The sequence below is a fragment of the Babylonia areolata genome, chromosome 19 (genome assembly GCF_041734735.1).
Source record: "Babylonia areolata isolate BAREFJ2019XMU chromosome 19, ASM4173473v1, whole genome shotgun sequence".
Classification (NCBI taxonomy): domain Eukaryota; kingdom Metazoa; phylum Mollusca; class Gastropoda; order Neogastropoda; family Buccinidae; genus Babylonia; species Babylonia areolata.
The window spans coordinates 17,425,965-17,450,002 of NC_134894.1; the positions used below are offsets into that span (position 1 = coordinate 17,425,965).

Below are 24,038 nucleotides of genomic sequence, written 5' to 3' on the forward strand. Positions count from 1 at the left end.
CAGTTCACCCATGCTTTATACTTATATAAAATAAACAGACCTGAGATCTCATTTAATTTCACTCATGAGTCCTACAACTCTATGTCAATGGTCTCAATTATGGCAACCAACAAGGTTGGCCAAGTCATAATACAAACACTGAAACAGTATTTGATGCTCTTGGTGACCCCTCTGTCACATCAACAGACCTGAGATTTTATAACCAGCTGTCACTTGATGTTGACAATGTTTGACTGGTGATGGAGACAATGGTGTTTAGTTTCCATGACTGACGGTGGTGTGTCACTTTGTGGCCTGAGGAGCATTAATTCTGACCCAGTACTGTTGTCCCTTGACCACTGGTCACCTGAGCTCTGTCAAGCCAAAGTGTACACTGACAGGGTTCACAAATTTCTCCACTGTGGTCACAGTGTTTGGGATGAAAATATGTTGGCATGGGCAACATTCTAACATTTGTTAAACTAAATGTTCAACAAACAGTGATCAGCTGGCTCATTCAGTCATTGTTATAGCCATGTCTCCTTTGAGTCCTTCTTACCCACCCATCACATGAAATTTAACAAAAAATATGCACATTGTCTTTGTATGACTATGATGTATCACTGATTGATACAGTTCACACACACACACACACACACACACACACACACACACACACACACACACACACACACACTTCGTCTCTCTGCCATCAAACTGGTTATTTCTTTATTATTGAAACTATAAAAGTAATAGAATTTCAACTGAGCTGACAAGTATTGCTGTTTATCAATAGCTCTGATTTATAATATATTACTGTTAGTGTTACACATATTTTCCATATAATACACGCACATACACTCAGTACTCATCTTAAATCAAGCAGACATTACAAGAACTTTGTCAGTGTGCCAAATCTGATGCTCAATCATGTGCCAAATATTTGAAATCATAAACAGTTAAGACACTGGCCATTATGATTATGGCAGCATGCTTTATACTGGCTACAAAAAGCAGAATGAATGATGACTCAAAAGCTATAGAACACTCCACTTATGAAGGGTCTTAACTGGCCTAAGGGGCGCACATATCATAATTCATAACGTTTTTTGGGCATAACCTGATCCTGTGATTGTGATAATACAGAACACTTAAATTGTCAAAATGAGAGGCTTTTTATCTCTTCTTTTGATAATTATTTAAAATTTCATTGTTGTTTTTTGTGAATATAACTGTAAGCAAGGTAGGGTGACCAAGCTGCTATTACACACCTCTTTTTAATTTTCTTCCTTTTTCATTCATAACTTAGGGGACCATGGTGGGAGATTGATTATTTGATCATTTCATTCCATCTATCATTCTCTGTGTGTCTGTTGCATTCACTGGCTCCAACTCCCATGGTTACTGTGAGAAAGACAATGTATGATAGGGCTTTTACAAAGTTTTAGGGGTTTTTTTTGTTTTGTTTTTAATAATTCTGATATATATAAGCCTTGTTCACTCAGAGTCTGACACCATTTATACAGACCTGTCTACACTCCCTTTACTGGGATGAGCGTGCTGGTATTTTTGTATTTCCTTAGCCCACTAGACACTGACATTAAAAATTTTGCTGATTTATGGATCTTAACATATTTGATTTAATCTTCTGCAGCTGATTTTTCAGCCACAGTTAACATGGGAGTTGCTGCCCACAAATGAAGTAGTAGTTTCCAATATTATAGTGTGTCATATTGTTTACAACATAACACAGTGATGTAAGATGTACACATTCATATCTAACCTACTTATTCAGTTCCCTACCACCTCCAAATTTGCCCATTTTTTCTAACATCTACATGAAAATTATCAGTTAATAAGATAGTAATGACATGGTGTAAGTATATTTTGCATTCACACACACACACACACACACACACACACACACTCTGAAGCACATACATTCCCCATCCATTTGCATATGTGTAGTTGTGTGCACATGCATGCATGAATGTATGATGTATATCACATACTGTGCATAATTCATTGTATGTGTGCATATTTCATGCATATGCATTTGACTTATCCTTGTGATGCACATGTGCATGCTCAGCTGTCAGTGTCATTGTACTTGTGTGTTCCAAATGAAGTATAACTGAAATTTTAAAATTTACATCATTCTGTCATGTAAGTCTGCAATTGTCTGCTTAGTGCATGCAAATAAATCTCTCTGGTGATATATCTCATTTCTTTTGTAACATCTGATTTCTAAAATCCTCATTTTTTCTCACAGAGGCTTAAACTGAGTTCAGTGCACAAGTGAATGATGTGAGTATTGATCTGTTGTCATGCTCTGCGCAGTGCCGCCCAGTGCCACTCTCGCCCAGTCTCTCCAATTCACCGGGCAACAAGAGCGTGCAGCTCCACGAATAGCATGCACAAAACATGTGACAAAATGCCCGCATTGTATGTTTATATTCATTGATCAGTGTCTGCTAAAAGGCCTGTTTTCATGTACACTGGTAATTCAAGTAATACTGACAAAACGGCCACATGCACTGAAAGTGGTAAAACCCTGGGTGTTCTAAATGACATCGTTAGGCCCACTGAGCTTGTATGACTACGAGACTTGAATCAAATGGTGTGATCTGACAGTCACACAAAAGCCTGATAACTACTGTATACAAGCTAACAAACTTAACTCAGTACCCTTTTTCAGTTAAAGGACGAAGGAAACTGTAAAGGGGCGGAAATCAGTCAAACCACACACAAGTCATCACACACACACACACCTGTCAAGTGAACTAATTCCTCTGGACGGGGCGAAGAAAATGGCGGCGAACATAACCTGTCTGCGAGTCCCCAAGTCGAAACTCGTCCATTTTCTGTCCATATACAGAACATTACTAACATTATTAAGACACCGAGACACTATTCACTTGTCTTACCTTCCCAGTAGCTTTTCTGTATCGGTGAATAGCCTTGATGATAAGTTCCCGAACGGGTATTTCCCCATCTCCACAAGGAACAATCACCCGAACACTATCGAAACACACAATCACCTTCATTTGTGAAAATAACGGAACATACACGCCAGCAACAAGCAGTGGAGTTGATCACTGAATAAGCCAAGGAAAACACAAAATCCCTGGCAAATTGTTCACAAGTTGTAATCCGTAGAAACCAATTTCTGCTTCGGAAGCAGACGACATGGCTTCTCGACCCAGTGCCAGTTCGCCATTCCAGTGCAGTCGCAACGAGACAACGAAGCACGCGGGCACGCGTTCAGTTCCAGTGCAGTGTCTCAAAACATCCCCAGCAGTTCGATCCACCACCGTCAGTCAGAGCAGCAGGCATGGCGGAAGAAGCGACTTCTCATGTTGAAAAGTATCCTGATGTGACCAACCACTTTCACCCACTTCCTCGTTCTGCTTTTCCTCTCGTGCAACAAAAACAGACGATCCGAGCAGTGTTATTAAACGAAATTGCAGTTTTACATCAGTGATGCCGTGGTTTCTTATCAGTTGTTAAACTAATAATAATCGCCAGTTTCTCCGAAACGTCGTTGAGTTGACCACTCTTGCTAACAGACGACAAAGGGAATAAAAATCAACAGAAAGATGTTCCAGGGGATGAGATCCCGAGAAAAAGTTTACCCGACCTTGATTTCATTTACCTGCCTCGTTTTCGTTTCTGGCCAGGTGAGTCAAAGGTCAGATGGCCGTCAGGGCTTTCGATGGATGAGACTGAGACTGCCTGTGACAGTCATTCATAAAATGCTGTTATTACTTCTTTCTCTTCCCCCCATCCTCCCCCCGGCCCCTCCCCCCTCCCACCCTTTTCATAACTTGACTGTTTCGTTCTGCGGTTTAAAGGGGAAAATCATGCACTGAATACATTACCTGAATAAATAAAAAACTTGAAAGAAAATGGATGGTAAACATGAACAGATCCTGACGTGGTGTGTACAGTAATTTGTGTGTCAGTGCCTCGTACAAGCACGGGACTTCCCAGTTTCTTTTCTGACATGTATAGGCTACATCTAATCTGTTTCTGATGGAAACGATGGCTTACAGATTACTGTGGATATCATCAGTGGTGAGGAATAAAGCCGGAACTTGAACAAAGCTGCTCAGTCCGTCTACTCATCCTGATAAAGAAGCAACGAAAGTTCAGATTTTAAGCGGTGAGACTCAATTACCCAGGTTTCGGAAATCATAAGTGTAAACTATTTTTGCCTGCAGTGCCTCCAGATTATCATCCGTCTCCCTTTGATATAATCGATTGTAAAATTTGATCAGTGATCAGAGTCAGTAACGATTCATATTCAAGTTACACGACATTACTGAGTTGTGACAACAGGACTGAGTGACAGCTTTTTTCTTTCTTTCAACTGACCTATCCGGAGCAGGTTTATTTTACCCACTGGTTACAAGAGTCAGATTTAAAAAACAAACAAAAAAACCAACAAAAAACACAAACAAACAAACAAAACAAAAAAAACCCAAAACAACAACAACAAAGAAACACTGAAAAAGACCCAACAACTGACATAAATTAGCCTAACTTTGTCACGTTCCCAGCTTCAAGTTGTTTACCCGAAAGAAAAATCATTCGATGTTTCATTATTTGGTACAATGTTTAAAACATGACTGATATTGAATCAACGTTGAGCTAAGTTTACTGTACTGAAGGTGTCTGGCTGATGATGTGTCCAGCTCAGTGTTATGGCTGGTGTGTCTGTCTGCAACATGTGTCTCACTGCCTCGGCCCGGAGTATTTTTCAGTCACTCTCAGCGCACGTGCAGTGCGCGCACTGCCGAGGTCCGAGTCATGTCACAGCGCACGCGCGCGCCGACTCGTAGCGCCGACTCACGAGTATGTGTGTGTGTGTGTGTGTGTGTGTGTGTGTGTGTGAGTGTGTCACAGTGTGCCGGGTGTGTGTGTGTGTGTGTGTGTGTGTTGTGTGTGTGTGTGTGTGTGTGTGCCGTGTGTGTGAGCCGGTGTGTGTGTGTGTGTGTGTGTGTGTGTGAGTGCAGCGCGCGCGCACGTCAGTGTATGCATGTACCAGTATATATCCGTCAGTGCATTATATGCAGTTTCGGCTCGGTACATGTGCACCGGACAGCGTCATCAATGGAGCCACAAAACCGAAAGTGAGAGCACTTGTGCCACTGACGAGTCGATCACTGCCGTTGTCAAAGTCACAGTGACTCGGTTTACGTTGCATGTTTGTGTACATCCCAGTTGCGCACGTGCAGCTGTGATATGACTACACACACACACACACACACACGTGCACACTGACGCACAAACCAACCTTGCTGAACAAACACACAAGCACTCGCGCGCGCACGCATACGCATGACGCCGGCACCACACACACACACACACTGACACACACTGTGACACACAGACCAACACGTGCGCAATTTGATACCAGACCGGGTGGTTTTCTTTGTTGTGCAAATCAGTCAACTGCATGCATGGGCGGCCCTCTTCCCTCATCTTTTTTCTTCAATCTTCTCCTCCTATCTCAGTGTGTGTGTGTGTGTGTGTGTGTGTGTGTGTGTGTGTGTGTGTGTGTGCGTTTCTGCATGTGTGTGTGTGTGTGTGTGTGTGTGTGTGTTTTCACGCCGGCGACCGCGGCTGCTGTGGACTCGACTGACACTGAGCAACATGAAACAATAAGTAATGCCGCTGGTCTCTTCAGTCCAGTTCAGTTGCTCAAGGAGGCGTCACTGCGTTCACGGACAAATCCATATTGATATATACGCTATACCAGATCAGTCTCTCATATAGTGCAGAGGCTTGACCAGCATTGAGCCGATGGCGTAACACAACGCGTTCTGTCAGGCCTTGAGTCAAAATAAAATAAAACGAAACAAAATAAAATAAAAGGAAATATCTCCTGATATAATTAAATATATCTGTCCTGATGTGATTAAATAAATATCTCCTAATGGTCTCCTGACGACGACTAAGGCCTTTGATGCTGACTGACGACTATGCTCCTTGACGGTGAAGGGCTGTCACCCTGACCTCAAACCGTGTAGTGGCAGAACCCATTGGGCTTTCACTGCGGTCACTGAGGTCTGAATGTCACCGGTCACCACCACTCCGCTGTTCCGATTCTTCCGCGCTCCTGGGATTGCATCACTTGTGATGTTTTGTTTTGCACGTGACACTGAATAACACCTTTCAGTTTCACTGCGTTCCGATAAATCCATGTAGGCTACGCTACACATCTGCTTGGCAGATGCCTGACCAGCAGCATAACTCAACTAACGCACTTGGTCAGTCCTTTTAATGCATGCATTTTGTGTTTGCAGTGTGTACCTGGATTTCTTCTACAGAATATTGCCATAACACTTATGTTGCCATGAGTTCTATTTCAGTGAGCCAAGTGCGTGCTGCACACGGGGACCTCGGTTTATCGTCTCATCCGAATGACTAGATCAGTAACGGATAGATGCTCATTGAGTCGCCTGGTTTTTCCAGTCCAGCGCGGGAGCCTGAGAAAGAGTGAGGCCGGGATTCGAATTCAGACCCCCCACGGACACTGTATTGGAAGATGATCGTCTTCACAATTGTCACCTTCCTCCTCAGTGTACATTCCAAACACACCATGGGAAAATCCACAATTCTTCCCCTTCGTTCTCGGTCTCTGTGCTGTGACTGACGGAGTGAACATTCACGCTTTGTTGTGAACACTATTCATTCTGTCTTTTCAGAAGGGGAAAACTGCGGATATTGCCAACACCATTGGAACGTACACAAAGTGTACCATGTAAACTTCGAATTGATGGGAACGCCGGCCACACTGACTCAGTGATATCACGGCTTCACCAAGTCCAACCAAAGAATCAGTGGGTAAACAAACTCTTCCCGGACTGTTCTGACCATGGCATGGAAGCACGTACACAGCGCCTGCCGTGCGTGTCAGCCAGTGAACGGCACGGTATAACCGTCAACAGCGTGTCTCCATTCAAACACCTAATTCAGTTCACCTGACCCAACACTTCCAGCTGCGTGCGTGACGCAGAGCGCGTGTTCATTGCATGGTCGAGTTGACTCCCCTGAGATATTGATTTTGGTGGTGGTGGTGGCGGCGGTGTCTTTTGTTGTTTGTTGTTCGTCTTTGCTCTCTCTCTCTCTCTCTCTCTCTCTCCGGCTATGCCGGTGTGTGTGTGTGTGTGTTGACTGCGGACGGAGATGTATCGAGTCCATAATTTCTCTCGCCTTCCGAGCCAGTATCCGGCATTGGCCCTACATGTACTGCACTACTGAATATATGTACTATCTCAGTTTCACCATAGACCCTGTACGTGGTAAAGAGTTGTATATACTGTCGTCCGCTGAACATCGTGAGTTAAAGTGCTTTTCGTTTGTCTCCGGCGCACAAGATTCAATGCTACAAAATATATAGGCTGCATCGTTCATCATCATCATCATCATCATTATTCTCATTATTATTATTTTTCTTTAACCACTGGCGCTGAGATGGTCTTGGAAGAATATCAGTGCATGATTTGGGTTGAATCATTAAACTAATTCTTTGGGATCCACTGCCGGTGACTGACCAGAGCTGGCTATCTAAACTGACTATTGTCTGGTTAGCTTTATTGCAGTCGTCAGTGTCAGTAACGATTTTGATTCAAGTGACTGATTTAATCACTGACCTAACTGCAATATATATATATATATATATATATATATATATATATATATATATATATATATATATATATATATGCTCTCGCCGGCAATCTCAGTCTTGAGGTTTGGCATTGTAATCCGGCCGGCGATCGATAAACTTGATCCAGTCATTAACTGAGTGTCTTCACTGATGATGTGATCACTGAGTCAGTCACCACTGAGCGTAGTATTCATGATGTGATCAGTTGTCAGTGCCGCGTCGATGCCCTCAAATTTGGTCACTGCCAAGTCAGTCACCTGACTGAACTTGATGCCCTTGTAGACAATCAAAACCTTGTAGACAATCAAATCGATATCAGTCTTATGGGACGAATTGCATTGATTTTGTATTTCATTTATTATGGAATGCCCGAAATTTGCAGATCTTCGAATGTTGATAAATTAATGAATAAATAAACAAATAAATGAATAAATAATAAAATAGATAAATAAACAAATAGATGAATATACTGACATCAGTTTTAATTTTTTGCAGTTTGTTGAATACATGGGAAAAGGGAATTTTATGAAGATGGGAAAAATTGCGAGACGACATGATCGTTTATCAGTTGTTTTTATCACCAGTTCCTTTCTTTTGTTTCACTTTGCCTAGACTGAAGGAGATTTTTTTTTTCATCTTCATCAACATAACAGTTCCTTACTAAACACCACACCACTACAACAGAATGACAACTTGCGACACATTTGGCAATACTGATCAATACACGTATCAATACACGTACAATAATTACTGTGACAGTTTGCAAGAGTATTTCTAACTAACAAACACACATCGAACAAACTCGTGGCAAGCAGGAAAAAAAAATGAATGAAAAAAAGCACAGGCAGACAGACAGACAGACAGACAGACAGACACACACACACACACACACACACACACACACACACACACACACTCACCCACACTCATTCCTGTTTCCTGTCATTACAAATAATCTTGTTCTTGGGGCGAAGTTTTCAAAGATCGCCGTATTCCGGGGAATCAAGCTTGCTCTTTTAAATTTATTCATGTACTTATTTATTTTTTTAACTCATTAATTTCCGTTTTAAAAATCTCTTTGCTTCGAAATGAAGTGAATGCGGAGCCTTTTTTTTCTGTCTTTTTCTACTTCTTCCTCTTGTTTTTCTGTGTGTGTGTGTGTGTGTGTGTGTGTGTGTGTGTGTGTGTGTGTGTGTGTGTGTATGTGTGTGTGTGTGTGTGTGTGCAGGAGATATACCCCCCCAAAAAACAACAGCTGACAACAACAACAAAACAAACTCCCTCCCCCACCACCCCCCACCCCACCCCCGGCCATGTGGATCCAAGGGAACTAATCAAACCTTATGGTATTAAGTATTGCATTGGCTACGTCCCTTTTAAAGGCACGTTGCCATGGGCTTTCGCGATATTTTGCGTTTGCAGATGAGATAAGATACAACTTTAATGTCTGCAAATTCAGTTATATGTCTCAGTGTTGGCCCCAGGACGTGTATCATTAAACTTATAAAGCACAATCACTTTTCGAACATAAACATTCATTAAAATATGCTTAGCAATAACCGTCCAAAGTAACTCAACTTGGATACTGAGATTTAACTCTCCGAGTCCATACGAACGGCAAAAGAGACGACGTTAACAGCATTTCACCCCAATTACCATCATCAAAATATTGCAAGTGGAACGCTCTTATACTGAAGAGGTGAATATTGACAAAGAATACCACAGTTCTGACGACGGAAGCTAAAGGTTGGGTCATTCACTGACACCCACTGGACATCCGAGGGGTGTGTGTAGAGGAGAAGAGAGGACTGGCCGTACTGAGTGAGTTAATGTTGATTTGGTGAGAGAAAACACGTGTCATTGACACTTGAAGATGGAAGTTTGTTTCCTGCTGCACAGAGAATCGTCCTCTTAATTAGGCCCGTCTCCCACGGGGCGTCAGCGTCGGCCGCGCATCATTTTTAAAGTGAAGCCTCGCAAAATTGTCGCGAGAACTGAACTGGCGCATGAAACCTGCAGCGAGGCGCGAAGAACACACCCAAGGTCCCGCGTACAGCATGTACTTTGCGCACGTAAAAGAACCCATGACCACAAAAGTGTTGTCCCTGGCAAAATTCTGCAGAAAAATCCACTTCGATAGGAAAAACAAATAAAACTGCACGCAGGAAAAAATACAAAAAAATCAGTGGGTGGCGATGTAGTGTAGCAACGAGTTCTTCCTGGTTAAACTGAGGCAACCCGAATTTCACACAGAGAAATCTGTTGCGATAAAAAGAAATACAAATGCAAATACAAAAATACTGTATGATTATTGTACGAAGGTGACAGGTCAAATCCTTATAGGAGTCACGGTTGAAGTACTTTTGAAGTTCCATGTTACCTAGAGACAATGACTGTTTCCTGAGACCAAATCCAGATAGTGTCATCCACAGGAATAGATCGCAGATGGTAAGGTGAGAACAAAGAGAGGCCTATCTGTGCACGGTATGTCCGAATCATTTGGAATGACTGATGACGTCATAAGGTAAGAACAAAGACAGGCCTATCTGTGCACGGTATGTCCGAATCAGGTGGAATGACTGATGACGTCATAAGGTGAGAACAAAGAGCGGCCTATCTGTGCACGGTATGTCCGAATCAAGTGGAATGACTGATGACGTCATAAGGTGAGAACAAAGAGCGGCCTATCTGTACACGGTATGTCCGAATCAAGTGGAATGACTGATGACGTCATAAGGGCCTTGACACTGATTGTTTTAACCCTTCCACCGCCAGTCAATTTAGAGTGCAAAATTCCCTTGTGCTATAAACACAGAAATATGGTGTCTAGGAATAGCTGGGGATTCCCCTTGTGATGTGTAGAAGATATGGCCTATCCTACCACCGAACATAAAGAGCAATAGGTTCATTGATAACAGACCAAGCAGCTAGCAGCACGTAATTTCGAAGGCGCAATACAACTCGACAACCAGTTAGATCTATATGAATGCATTAGTTGTATAGACAATGTATCTAGAAATCGATTTAAGAAATTACTTATAGATTCAAATAATCAATATTACCAATGTTGTGTAAACACAAAGAATGCAGCTAATCCCAAACATTTTCTAAATTCGACACCAGCAGCACATTCAAGACAAATTACAAGTATAATGTATAGACTTCGTTTAAATGCCTTTCGTACAAAATTTTCTAAAAATATAAAATGTATATGCGGTAAGCAAATAACCGTAAGCCATCTACTCATTCATTGTCCGAGAATAAGACAGTTAATTTCAAAAGATGTAGTTGATGACTTTTCTTCCAATATATCATTAGCCACTGAAAAAAATTTGAATGATTATTCATTGCTTAGAATGTTTTCAGAAATTTTAAACTCCAGTCCAGTTGGTATCCTCCTTTGATGTATTATAATTAATGCTGTTATTTATATTTACATTGTTGTAGGTTAATACTTGTTGATATGCATATACATATTCTCCTTCCTATGACACCTCATTCAATACACACCACAATCTCTTTAGACTTTTTCTTATAATATACTTTTCCTCTGATACATAACACGAACACTTTTTTTTACACTAATATTCACATGCATTCCCTTTCCTTTATCCACTAGTTTACTCCTTTCCGTCTAAAAACACTGATAGTGAATGGACGTTAAACTGAAGAAAACACACACACACACACACACACACACACACACACCAGGCTTCCTACTCGTTCAGTGACTGTGTATATTGGGGGTGTATCCCTTACAAACACAGCGGGACCCTTGCACAGTACAGTTTGTGTGTGCCACGGTGTTCGGTGAAAAGGGGAAGATTCGGTGTGTTAGTTAGTTAGTACCGGGAAATTGTCCGGCAGTCCCCCGTCCATTGCGATGACCACTGGATTTAAATTGATATTGAACGGAACGGGTAAAAACTGAACGTATGAGGCCCCTTGACATTTTGCCCGGAAATCTCATATCACTGAGATGAATGACAACACTTTGTGTACAATAGACTGACTGTCTGCAAGCCTGCCCGTACCAGTTATACGTCCACCTGTGTTCTAAAATGAACGCAGGTTTTTTTCCGCCCTTTATTTTCTCCCTTTACTTTCTTTTTCCTCCAAATACTGCGTTTGCTTCCTATTTGAACTTATGCATTCAAATTCTTAGAATAAAACTCAACGCTAGTAAAAAGCAGGCGAGTTTTGCATGTTTGTGATTGCTTTCCGGCCAAGTTCATTGCTTTGTAAAAGGTTGACCTGAAAATGTTTAAAAACAACAACAACAAAACCAACAACACCAACAACACCAACAACAACAACAAAGTTAAAGTTAGGCCGGAAGGTCCTACAGCCTTTTAAGGCCATCGGGGCAGTGAACTTAATCCACTGTGTCTACTGAGGGGTCGGCATAGGAAGGCGGGGCCCAGTCCTCTCCTTCCGCTGTTTTAATCGTCCCCACTGTGACGTACCCGACGTCAGGTACCCATTCACACTTGGGTGGAGTGATCCAGACAATCCGAGCAGGAGTACAGTGCCCCCAGTTCCCCGGGGAGACAACACCAGGGAGTCCTTGCCGAAACTGTGGACTCGAACCCCGACCATTGGTGAACACAGCATCACAAGTCCAACGCCGCCTAACCGACTAGGCCACGACGCCTTCAACATTAAAGCACATTTGCATCTCTCTCTCTCTGGTCATCAGTTTCAGTTTCAGTAGCTCAAAGAGGCGTCACTGCGTTCGGACAAATCCATATGCGCTACACCACATCTGCCAAGCAGATGCCTGACCACCAGCGTAACCCAACGCGCTTAGTCAGGCATTGAAGAAAAAAAAAAGAAAGAAAAAAAAAGGGGGAATAAATAATAGATAAATACATAAAAATGGAACTACTACTACTACCACTAATATGTATAAGGCGCAAAAACTTGATGAAGTCAACTATAAGCGTACATAAATAAATGAATAATAATTTTATTAAAAAAAAAGAAGAAAAAAAAGAAGAAAAAAGTAGTAGTAGTAGTAGTAGTTGTTGTAGTAGTAGTAATAATAATAATAATAATAAAGACAACAATTATGATAAATAAGCAAATAAATGTAAAACATGGAGACACACATTCACACACATGTGCATAACATCTCTGATGGTCATCGCACACACGAAATCAACGTAAATCACGTGCTGGATTCATGTTCAGACCCCCCTCTCTCTCTCTCTCTGTGCATGTGTCACTGAGTCTGTCTGTCACCCTATTTCTCCACCAGTCCTTCTCCTCCTCCTCCCTCCCCCCCCCCTTTTTTTTTTTCCTTCCTTCGTTCTTGCTTTCTCTCCTTCCCATCTCTGAACTACTTATACGTGTCTTATACTGTACATAGACTGTTAATGCATGCTATTTTGTGATGTGCATGCTTACATTATTCCGTTGTTTTTTTTTTGTGTTTTTTGTGTGTGTTGCTATCGTGAATATTTGATTGCTGTGTATGCGTGTATGCGTTTTCCGTCTCTTTTTTTTTCTTCAAATTTGCCCAGAGGGCCGGACGTAGAAAAATCAAAGGCACCTTCAGACGAAGTTGCATTTTTTTTTTTTTAATCTTTGGTATCGGAGAAATTAACGCCCTTCGCTTGGAAGTAGGTCAGTTATTTCCGTCCGTTCTGATTGTATACCGATCTCATTGTTGGCTTCAGTTTTAGAAGTATAATCTGCTTCGAAATTGAATATGATCCTCATTTTAAGTACTGACCGAGAGAAAGACAGGCCTCCTTTCAGGGGCACTAATCATCCATAAAACACGATCTTGAGTTATGCAGAGGTTAAGTCCCTTTAGAATCCTGTTATTGTCAAGACAGACAGTACTTATTTCTTGTGTGGTGTGTCCTTTTTAATAAATTCGCGCCTTTGTTATAATCCTAACTGAATGTTGTCCTAAAGTGCGTGTAAAGTCTATCACATTCTCAGTTTAAACGGAAATCAACACACACACACACACACACACACACACACACACACACACACACACACACACACACACACGTGTACACACTGTCACATTCTCTCTCTCTCTCTCTACATGATGTGTGTGTGTGTGTGTGTGTGTGTGTGTGTGTGTGTGTGTGTGACAGAGACAGAGAAACAGAAAAAAGATTGACAACACTGCAGAATGGACAGCCTGGGAAAACCACTGATTTACAGACACCCATGCTTTGACATAAACCGACAGACTCAGAGGAACTGGTGCACAGTTCTGTGCGGCACCTCCATGCTTTTTCACTGAGGCGAGTAAGGAGAAGGAGATCAGAAGAAGAAGAAGAAGAAGAGAAGGAGCAAGGTGTCAGAGTGGTAACTTGAAGATGCTCATATTACATGATGCCAATACAGTGTCCGTAAGGGGTCTTGTGGTTCGAATCCTGCTCTATCCCTTTCTCCCGAGTTCGACTGGAAAATCAAATTGAGGGTCTAGCCATTCGGCTGAGACGATAAACTGAAGTCCCTTGTGTAACACGCACTTGGCGCACAGAAAAAGAACCCATGACAACAAAAGTGATGTTCAGTCTGGTGAAAGAAATCCACTCTGATAGGTACACAAAGATACGCATGCACTCAAGGCCTGACAAGCACGTTGAGTTATGTTGCGCTCAGGCATCTGCCTAGCGGATGTAGTGTAGCGTATATAGACTTTCCTTATGGTTACTCCTCCTTGAGAAACTGAAACTGATGGAGAAGCAGCAGCAGCAGCAGCGGCGGCGTACCGACAAGGGGAATAATTCATTATAACAGTATTAGTCATGTCTTTGAAGAGTTGCTTCCCATTAACCATAGACACTGCTCCTTTCAGCCAAACGATGATGTGAAATGGTCAGTCAGTCTCCCAAAACACACATCCCTGTTTCTAATACTAGTTTTTCTTATGGCGGACTAATGATGGGAATTTTTTCTCGGAACTATATAGTGATGTTTCATTGTTAATGTAAATATGGTCTCAAAACTCACCTTCACTTCAGTGCAAAACGTTTCGTTGTTCATCCAAACGGTCCTCGATCCTGTGCATGTGTTATACATAATTATGTGTATACAAATGAATGTGTACACATGCATGTGTGTGCGAATGTGTGTGTGTGTGTGTGTGTGTGTGTGTGTGTGTGTGTGTGTGTGTGTGTGTGTGTGTGTGGTCGTCTTCAGTTTAACGTCTTTCCACTTGAGTGTGTGTGTGTGTGTGTGTGTGTGTGTGTGTGTGTGTGTGTGTGTGTGTGTGTGTGTGTGAATAAAATGTCCGTGACTGCAGGTCTGGGTTCGAATCCCGCTCTCACCCTTTCTCCTAAGTTCGACTGGAAAGACTGAGAAAGAGAGATAAAGAATGGAGGTGGGCGGGCATGTATACATGTATTAGTGTTCGAACGCATGCTTGTACGTGTTGTATATACATACATACAACAAGCACCATGTTCATGTGCGTGTGTAGTTTACGAAGTACATTTTGGTGTGTCTGTGCACGTTTGATGTAATGTGATGTTTTGTAAAACACCTGGAACACTTTCTGGACATAGTGCTGGATAAGTATCTATTGTTATCACTATTATTATTACTGTTATCATTATCATAATTATCATTATATTGTTTTCCATTATCATAATTATCATTATATTGTTTTCCACTTACCTACGACCCCATCCGATTCCAGGTATTAAATCCTGATCCCTTCATGTGTGGCGTGTCAGAGGGGAGAAGAGAGAACCAAGCTTCATGTCATCGGCGTAGGAATGATGACTAACTGTTGTGCAGTGGGAGGGAGGTGGCAGAATGGTTAAGACGCTCAGCTGCCAATACAGAGAGTCCGTGAGGGAGTGGGTTCGAATCCCGCTCTCGCCCTTTCTCCTAAGTTTGACTGGAAAATCAAACTGAGCGTCTAGTCTTTCGGATGAGACGATAAACCGAGGTCCCGTGTGCAGCACGCACTTGGCGCACTGAAAAAGAACCCATGGCAACGAGAGTGTTGTCCTCTGGCGAAATTACGTAAAATGAAATCCACTTTCATAGGTACACAAATATGTAAGCATGCACTCAAGGCCTGACTAAGCGCGTTGGGTTATGCTGCTGGTCAGGCATCTGCTCAACAGATGTGGTGTAGCGTGTATGGATTTGTCCGAACGCAGTGACGCCTCCTTGAGAAAGTGAAAGTGAAACTGAAACTGCAGTGAGAGGTAGACTGAAAAAATCTTGGTAAAAGTCGACTCTACGTGGGATAAAAGAGGCGACGAATCGAGCCACAGGCTCTTCAGGCAAATGAAATGAGTGAGTGACAGACAGAAAGATACAGACAGAGAGGGAGAGAGAGTAAAGTTTAGGAAAGGAAAGTGTATGAGAAGTCACAGGAAAGGACGCAAAAAACAAAGAAGGGTGAGTAGAACTGTCAGTGTGAGTGTGTGAAAGAAAGAAAGGGCTCTAAAAGGGAAGGGTGAGGGAAAAGGGGGAAAAAATGTGGGCGGGGGGGGTGAGAGGGCAGGAGTGAGGGAAGGGGGTGGAAGAGACCGTTAGTGCTGGGGACGTATGAACAAGAAAGTAAAATAATAAGTGACAAAAAAAAAGAAAAAAAAGAAAAAAAAAGAAATAAATTAAAAAAAAATATATATATAATTGAAAAAATAAAATTAACAAAAAAAAAAAAAAAAAAAAAAAAAAAAAAAAAAAAAAAAAAATCAGCAAAAGGAGACAGTATATAGTGGAAGGGCACGGGCCCCAAAACAGATCCTGGCGGCTGTCAACAGAAATCAAAGACGGGAAGTACGTTAACTCAGAACAGGCACCACTGAACATCACCGAAGTGACTCAGCAGCAGTGCAGCGTCACCACTGGTGTGTGGCCTCCTGGCGACCTAACATCGATGGTTCCCTGCGGACTGCCGACGCTGGAACTGTGACGGACGAAACCGGGTTGTGGCTGTGTATGGGGGAATCTAAATGAGCGGTGTGGGAGTAATGCCACTGAAACGGTGCAGATGAGGGGGAAGACGGGGAGATAACAAACGGAAAGAAAAAATATATTATGTTTCGTTCTGACTCGTTGCGTTGTATTCCGCTGTGTTACTGTATTTGCATTGTACTGAGTTGCGTATTGTATTGTATTGTATTGTATTGTATTGTATTGTATTGTATTGTATTGTATTGTATTGTGTGGCACTGTACTGGACAGGGCTGAGTTAGACCAGAGTGGATTTTGTTGAATCCAGTGGCGTTGCACTCAGTAGACTGGTACAGGTTGAACTATCGCAACGGAATCGCTAGGTAAACGTGAACATTGACCTCACTTCAGAATGTCACTTACCAAAACTGGTCCAGCAAGCACAGCGAATTGACCTTAAGGGCGTCATGCCGATAGGTCGTTAACTCACTCAGTACGGCCAGTTCTCTCTTCTCCTCTACACAGACCCCTCGGATGTCCAGTGGGTGTCTGAATGACCCAGCCTTTAGCTTCCGTCGTCAGAATTGTGGTATTCTTTGTCAACATTCACCTCTTCAGTATCAGACGCTGTTAACGTCGTCTCTTTCGCCGTTCGTATGGAGAGAGTTAAACTCAACTCTACACAGCGAATAGAGAATTAAAGCAGTTTTACCAAACTACTCCATGAAGATAAGACTGGATTTACTTCAGGGAGGTATTTCTGAGATAACATTCGAATATTGTACATGTTGCAAACTAAGAAACCGAAAATGGACAACCGGGTTACTAATTTCAATGACTTTGAAAAAAAAAGAAAGCCTTCGACTCAGTTAATTAGGATTCTATGGAAAACGTTCTTCAAACATTTGGCTTTAGAAAGAATAATATAAGGAATTGGATATGCTCTCTCTCTCTCTCTCTCTCTCTCTCTCTCTCTATATATATATATATATATATATATAAGAAGCTTCATTCCCCTTTGATTCTGTCTACATACAAATCATAACGAAGTCTCCATCCGAAAAACTACTGTCATTATCAACACGACACATAAAGAATGGTCAGACAATATTTTGCTTCTTTGCAACACCGTCCGTAAGTCTTTTCCAGCTTTAGCTGCTAAAACATATCGCCCTGCTGTGGATTAGATGTCCGGCAGTGAAAAACTTATTCTGCAGGAAACCTTTCTTGGTCATTTTGCTGGATTTTTTTAAATTTTATTTTATTTTATTTTTATGTAGCGCTATAATTCAAGCATGAGCAAGCTCTAAGCACTTTACAATCCAGTACCTAAAGTGATAAAAAGTAGTAGAAATACAAAAGAGAATCATTAATATTATAAAAACACAATGCACAAAACCCACAAAGTAACAAACTCTCAATACCACAACTGTCAAACTCCAACACACACACACACACACACATGATTAAATGGCTGAGATAATAGCAATTTTCACTTAAAGTACATACATCATAGTGTAAAAAATAGCATAACTGTAATTTACATGCCATAGATTTTGTAAAAATTGTCAAATAAAGTTTTAGATAGAAAAGGTAAAAAAGGTAAAACTAAAGGGGTTAAAATCTCCCTTTCGAACCACACCACCACCATCCATCTACCTACCCCCATTCTCTCAACTCACCCATCACATACATTCACATTGCCATGAGCCTGGGACAACAGCACTATTTGAGTTATGACAAGTATTTTTTTTAAAGATAAGTTTTAAGATTTGCTTTAAAGGTAGATAGAGTTGTTTGTCTGAGAGCAATAGGCAGAGAATTCCAAGTGGTTGGGCCGAAGACGGAAAATGACCTCTTTCCACAGGAGTTACGGAAGTATCGGGGAACAGTTAGCTGGGAGAAGTCAAGAGATCTCAATGTTCTGTTTGGCAAGTACGGGTAAACAAGCTCAGAAAGATATGAGGGTGTGGTACCACAATTCAGGCACTGAAAGCATAGACAGGCAAATTTATATTCTATTCTGGCTTGAACAGGCAACCAATGAAGTGTCCGCAGGAGAGCAGTAGCACTCTCTCTCCTCAACTGTTTCAGGACGAGTCGAGCTGCACTATTCTGTATTTTCTGGAGTTTGTACAGTTTATCATTGGGAAGGCCATCTAAGAGAGAATTGCAATAATCTAGGCGGGATAAAATGAAGGCAACAGCAATTTTGTTGGCAGCATCAACAGACAGGAATGGGTGGATTTTACTTATCTTACGAAGCTGAAAGTGAAGAACTTTACACAGATGGTTCACATGAGCTTCCATCGTGAGAGATGAATCCAGATAAAATCCAAGATTGCGGACAGAACTAGAGAAAGAAATTTCTATGTGAGAACAAACGATAGACATTGTATTTATCTGCTCTCTCTCTCTCTGTCTCTCTCTGTCTCTCGCTCGCTCTCTCTCTCTCTCTCTCTCTGTGTGTGTGTGTGTGTGTGTGTGTGTGTGTGTGTGTGTGTGTGTGTGTGTGTGTGTGTGTGTGTTGAAGAGAAGGGGAGGGCAATGCAAGGGTAAATTCGACGAGTTCTTATGCAAGATTTACCCTTATGCATACACACACCTACACCCACCCCCACCCACACTGGCAATCTATCCATCCATTCTTGAAGCATCCATGCACATAACGCTGTCGGACAAGACAGATGTGGGAGGCCTCTTTCTTACAGTTCACCGGCATTCCTCTGTCAACTGGTCCGCCCCACTGATGTGCCTTCCGACCCCCATCACTCCCTCCCGCATCACCTCACCACCACCCCACCCAAAATGGTTTGTTTCAATTTCTCAATGAGGTAGTGTCGCTGCGTTAGGACAAATAAAAACTGAAACAGAAAAATCAACGACAAAATAAAGAAAATGTGTTAAGAAGGAGGAGGAGGAGGAGAGAAGAAGAAGAAGAAGAAGAGGAGGAAGAGGAAGAAGACCACAAAGAACAAAAACGGATGGCTGGTAATGAGAGAAGTAGGGGGAGGGGGAGGGGGAGGGGTGGAGAGGTTGGGGGTGTGGGGGGTGCAGACAGGTGCATCATGAGTCTGTTCAGGTGGCAGACGAAATCATTAAAAAAAATTAAACACAAAACTCGCAGCAGCAAAGGTTTAAAACAACAACAACAACAAACAAACAAAAAAACCCCTTCTCCTCGGAGTCTGTCTCAATGTGACGGCTGGGTGACTACTCAAACCCAAACAGCAACAAGTTGCAATCCCCAAGCACAGGCCACATCGACATTATTCACCGCTGAACACCAACTGAACTGGACGCAACAGGCGACTGAGCGTCTGCCTGCCTGCCTACCTGCCTGCCTAGCGGCTTGGTTGAAAGGAAACTGACATTCCTTGCTCCCGGGAGACGCTTGTCTACGTCAGCGGGTCTCCAAGACGCCAGTGCAGAACACGCTGACTGCCAGACGTGTCAACCTGGATCCCCCATTCCGTCTGTCACCCCTCCCCCCCTTTCTTCTTTCTTCCCCTCCAGTTAAACACCTGGACACCTTGAGCAAATTTTAAATGCGGCACAACAAAAATTGCCGATCAACCCCCCCCCCCACCCCCCAAAAAAAACCACACAAAAAAACAACAAAAAACCCCGCGACAACACCGACGGGGCTAATGCCACGAGTTTAATGCCACGAGTTTTTCTGCAATCCGCTGCAAAACAAAAACAAGACAATAAAAAAAGAAGCTGCTTCCTTCCCTCAACCCCTCCCCCACCCCCACCCCTCCACCTGATGTGTCTGTGACCACCTCTCTCCGGCAGACGACATATTTCACCACGCCCGCCTCCAGTCAGCACGCGCCGGCTCCTCGCGCATTGCACGTGCCACGCATGCGCAGTCATAAACAGCCATTGTGAGAGGCCGGGTGTCCGAGAGGTCCTTTTACCGGTGGCAACAATACGGATCGGATTCGGGTTTCTGTTTCTTGTTCACCGGAAAACACTGGCCGTCGGAAGGGAAACGAAGAAAAAATAATGCTGCCAAGTTTCCGGACTGGGCCTTTGTGCGCGTGGCTCCCGTTCTGCGCTCGTTAGTCAGTTGCTTGCTTCTTTTTTTTTTTTTTTTGCGGGCTGCTCGAATTACACCTCCCGTCTTTTTGCCTGCCACTGGCCACATGCACGCGCTTAACACCGACGCATGCGTACTCCCCCGATTTGGTGGATTACTGGGTGTCTGTGATGAGACGATTTATGCCGAGGAACGAGCAGACTTATTTCCTGGGCTGCCGCTCAGCTCTCCCGTTACTGAGGGTGACGTTGTCAGTGTTTCCAATGGCCGTACATCAACACCACTTCCCGGGAGGTGGCCGGGCGGTGGTGGTGGTGGTGGTGGCTAGGACTGGAAACAAACATTAGTTAAACTTGTATTGGGGGCGTCGGAAGAGCCGAAGGAAATAATGGCGACGTTTTTGATTGGTTGTTTTGTTTTGACGAAACGGTGGGGGTTAGGAAAGAGGTGGGGGACTAGAAAGAGGCGGTTTCCTTTCTTTTCTTTTTGAGGGGTGGGGAGTGCGGGGCGGGAGCATTGCTGTCATTGCACGATCGTAATGTGATTCTGAAAATCCAGATTCAGTGTCAATTTTTATCCAGTCTGATAGAAATCCAGGCTGCTGTAAGAATCAAACCCGAAGACACCCCAGCTTCCCAGTCGGGTGCACCACAACCACTGGGCCACAGCTCCATCTGAAAAGCTCGTCCCTCAGTCTGAACCTGTTCCTTAGTCTGTCTTACAAAAACACATTTCTCTGGGCGGATCTGTAATGACGTATCCTTCTTTTCCTCAAGGCCTGATTAAGCGCGTTGGGTTACGCTGCTGGTTAGGCATCTGCTTAGCAGATGTTGTGTAGCGTATATGGACTTGTTCGAACGCAGTGATGCCTTCTTGAGTTACTGAAACTGAAAGTGGGTGGATGATCGGCTCGTAGCAGGAAGGGGTGGTGTCCTTCCAAGCAGCGAATGGGCTTCAAGGAACCGTGTTGCACGGTCTTCAGGCACACATGGTACACCATCACTGAACTAGCGGACGTCAGCAAATGAACACCCTTCACATTTCGTCAGTTGTGGGGTTAAATCCTGTTCTTGTTGTACTTGTTGCTTATAGTTCAGCTGACCGCACAAGGCCAAATAAGCAGGACTGTCAAACCATACAAATGCTCTCAACCACGTCAACACAAAACTGTCACATCTACAAAACAACTCCAACAACAAAAAACAAAAACAAAACAAAAAAACAAAAAAACCCAAAACAAAACAAAACACACACAAAAAAAAAACAAACAAAAAAACCCCCACTAATACAAACCCACAAAACACAGTTCATGACACAGTATCCCAACCATTTAGCTCCTTATGGCAAATAAGATTAGGCCATGCTGAGGACGCCAGCCATTCCGCTTAATTTATCATCCCTAGATTACAAAAAAACACACAACAAAAACAACAACAACAACAAACAAAAAAACGTAAAAAAGAAAAAAACACACCCAATATTTCAAAGCCAAACAAAAAATACATAAAAAGCTATACAGGCAAATAACACTGCAGAATGGGCGGCTAGTGCCCATCCCAGTGTTTACTTCTCACTAAATAATCGCCAGAACAAAACAGCACAGATAGTACATCACAGACTGCGGAAAATAGAAGAACATGTCAAGGCTTGCTTGAAAAAAGAAAGGGGAATGGACTGGGAAGGCTGAAAAAAGAGACAACAGTGAAAAAAAAAAGAAAGAAAAAAGAAAAAAAAGAGGGCAGAAACAAAGAGAGTGATAGAAAAGAGGAAATTTCTAGCACAGAATTTCCAGAAGGCGGGGATGCTGTTTATACTGAAAGACCTCCGGCATGCCCATGGGGGGCGGGTGGGTTTAATCGGCCAGCTCGTTGAAAACACTGAACTGAGATTAACCCCCACACAGAGGTAAACGAATCAAGGAAAACGAGAGAAAGAAAGAAAGAAAAAAGATTTTTCAAATCGAAGAGGAAAAAATAAAGGCTGAGCAAAACAGTTCCACCAGAAATATTCAATCAAGTCGGAAGAAAATTGTTGTTGTCTGGTTCGTCATTTATCAGATGGATTCCCCCGTCTCCTCGACGAAGGCGGCAGTACGTTGCAGGTCCTCCAGTCCTCCGTAGAGCTTCCGGGCCGCTGGGATTGGGTCGGGCCAGGTTTTCTCTCGGAGTGCTTGGTGGAGCGGGCAGGACTGCAGCAGATGTTCTGTTGTCTGGCTGACTGTTCTGCAGGGGAATGCATATTTTCAGGTGAGAACATCAACCAGAATATATCTTTACAGGTGAGAACATCAGCCAGAATGTATCTTTGCAGGTGAGAACATCAACCAGAATGTATCTTTGCAGGTGAGAACATCAGCCAGAATGTATCTTTGCAGGTGAGAACATCAACCAGAATGTATCTTTACAGGTAAGAACATCAGCCAGAATGTATCTTTGCAGGTGAGAACATCACCCAGAATGTATCTTTTCAGGTGAGAACATCACCCAGAATGTATCTTTTCAGGTGAGAACATCAGCCAGAATGTATCTTTTCAGGTGAGAACATCAGCCAGAATGTATCTTTATAGGTAAGAACATCAACCAGAATGCATCTTTTCAGGTAAGAACATCAGCCAAAATATAATCATCTTTTCAGGTGAGAATATCAGCCAAAATGTACTTTTCCAGGTGAGAACATCACCCTGAATGTATCTTTACAGGTGAGAAGACCAACCAGAATGTATCTTTACAGGTGAGAACATCAGCCCAATGTATTTTTACAGGTGAGAACGTCAACCAGAATGTATCTTTGCAGGTGAGAACATGAGCCAAAATGTATCTTTACAGCTGAGAGCATCAGCCAAATGTATCCCTTCCTCAATCAAAACATTGACCCGGAAGAAAGAGGATCAGGTGTGCACATCAGCCCAAAATGTTTCTTTCATTGACAGGTGAGAATATCACGAGTCACAATGCGTTCTTCATTAATCAAACAGGGAAGCGGAAAAAAGTGGGTCACGCTGTATTAAAAAAAAAAAAAGGAGGTTGGGGGAGGAGGGGTGCGGGGGTGGGGGGTGGGGGTGGGGGGGGGGGGGGGGGGGGGGGGGTGCCAGTGTGCAGGAGGGAGGGAGAGAAGGAGGGAGGGAGGGAAGGTGGAGAAGGGAAAGGGGCGGAGACTGAGGACGGCAGCCGCCCAGGGCCGTGAGCTGTGACGACAGGTGAGCAGGAGATTTGATTGTCACGAGTTCCTTCTTCCCGTTTCGCCCATTCCGTTCCCGTTTCGCCCATTCCCGTTTCGCCCATCCCGTTTCCGTTTCGCCCATTCCGTTCCCGTTTCGCCCATTCCCGTTTCGCCCATTCCGTTCCCGTTTCGCCCATTCCGTTCCCGTTCCCGTTTCGCCCATTCCGTTCCCGTTTCGCCCATTCCCGTTTCGCCTATTAAATTTTCCGACTAGCCCATCATAAAACT

At 43.1% G+C, this 24,038-nt stretch overlaps 1 protein-coding gene across 1 annotated transcript in view; it reads right to left on the bottom strand.

Annotated features, from left to right (window-relative positions):
- The window catches only part of LOC143293506 (uncharacterized), a 109,142-nt gene extending 105,529 nt beyond the window's left edge, over positions 1-3,613 (bottom strand). Inside the window, exon 1 of the mRNA XM_076604407.1 lies at positions 2,907-3,613. Within this exon, the coding sequence (XP_076460522.1) occupies positions 2,907-3,026 (120 nt within the window). The 5' untranslated portion in view covers positions 3,027-3,613. The remainder of the gene's footprint in view (positions 1-2,906) is intronic.
- Between the last annotated feature and the right edge of the window lie 20,425 nt (positions 3,614-24,038).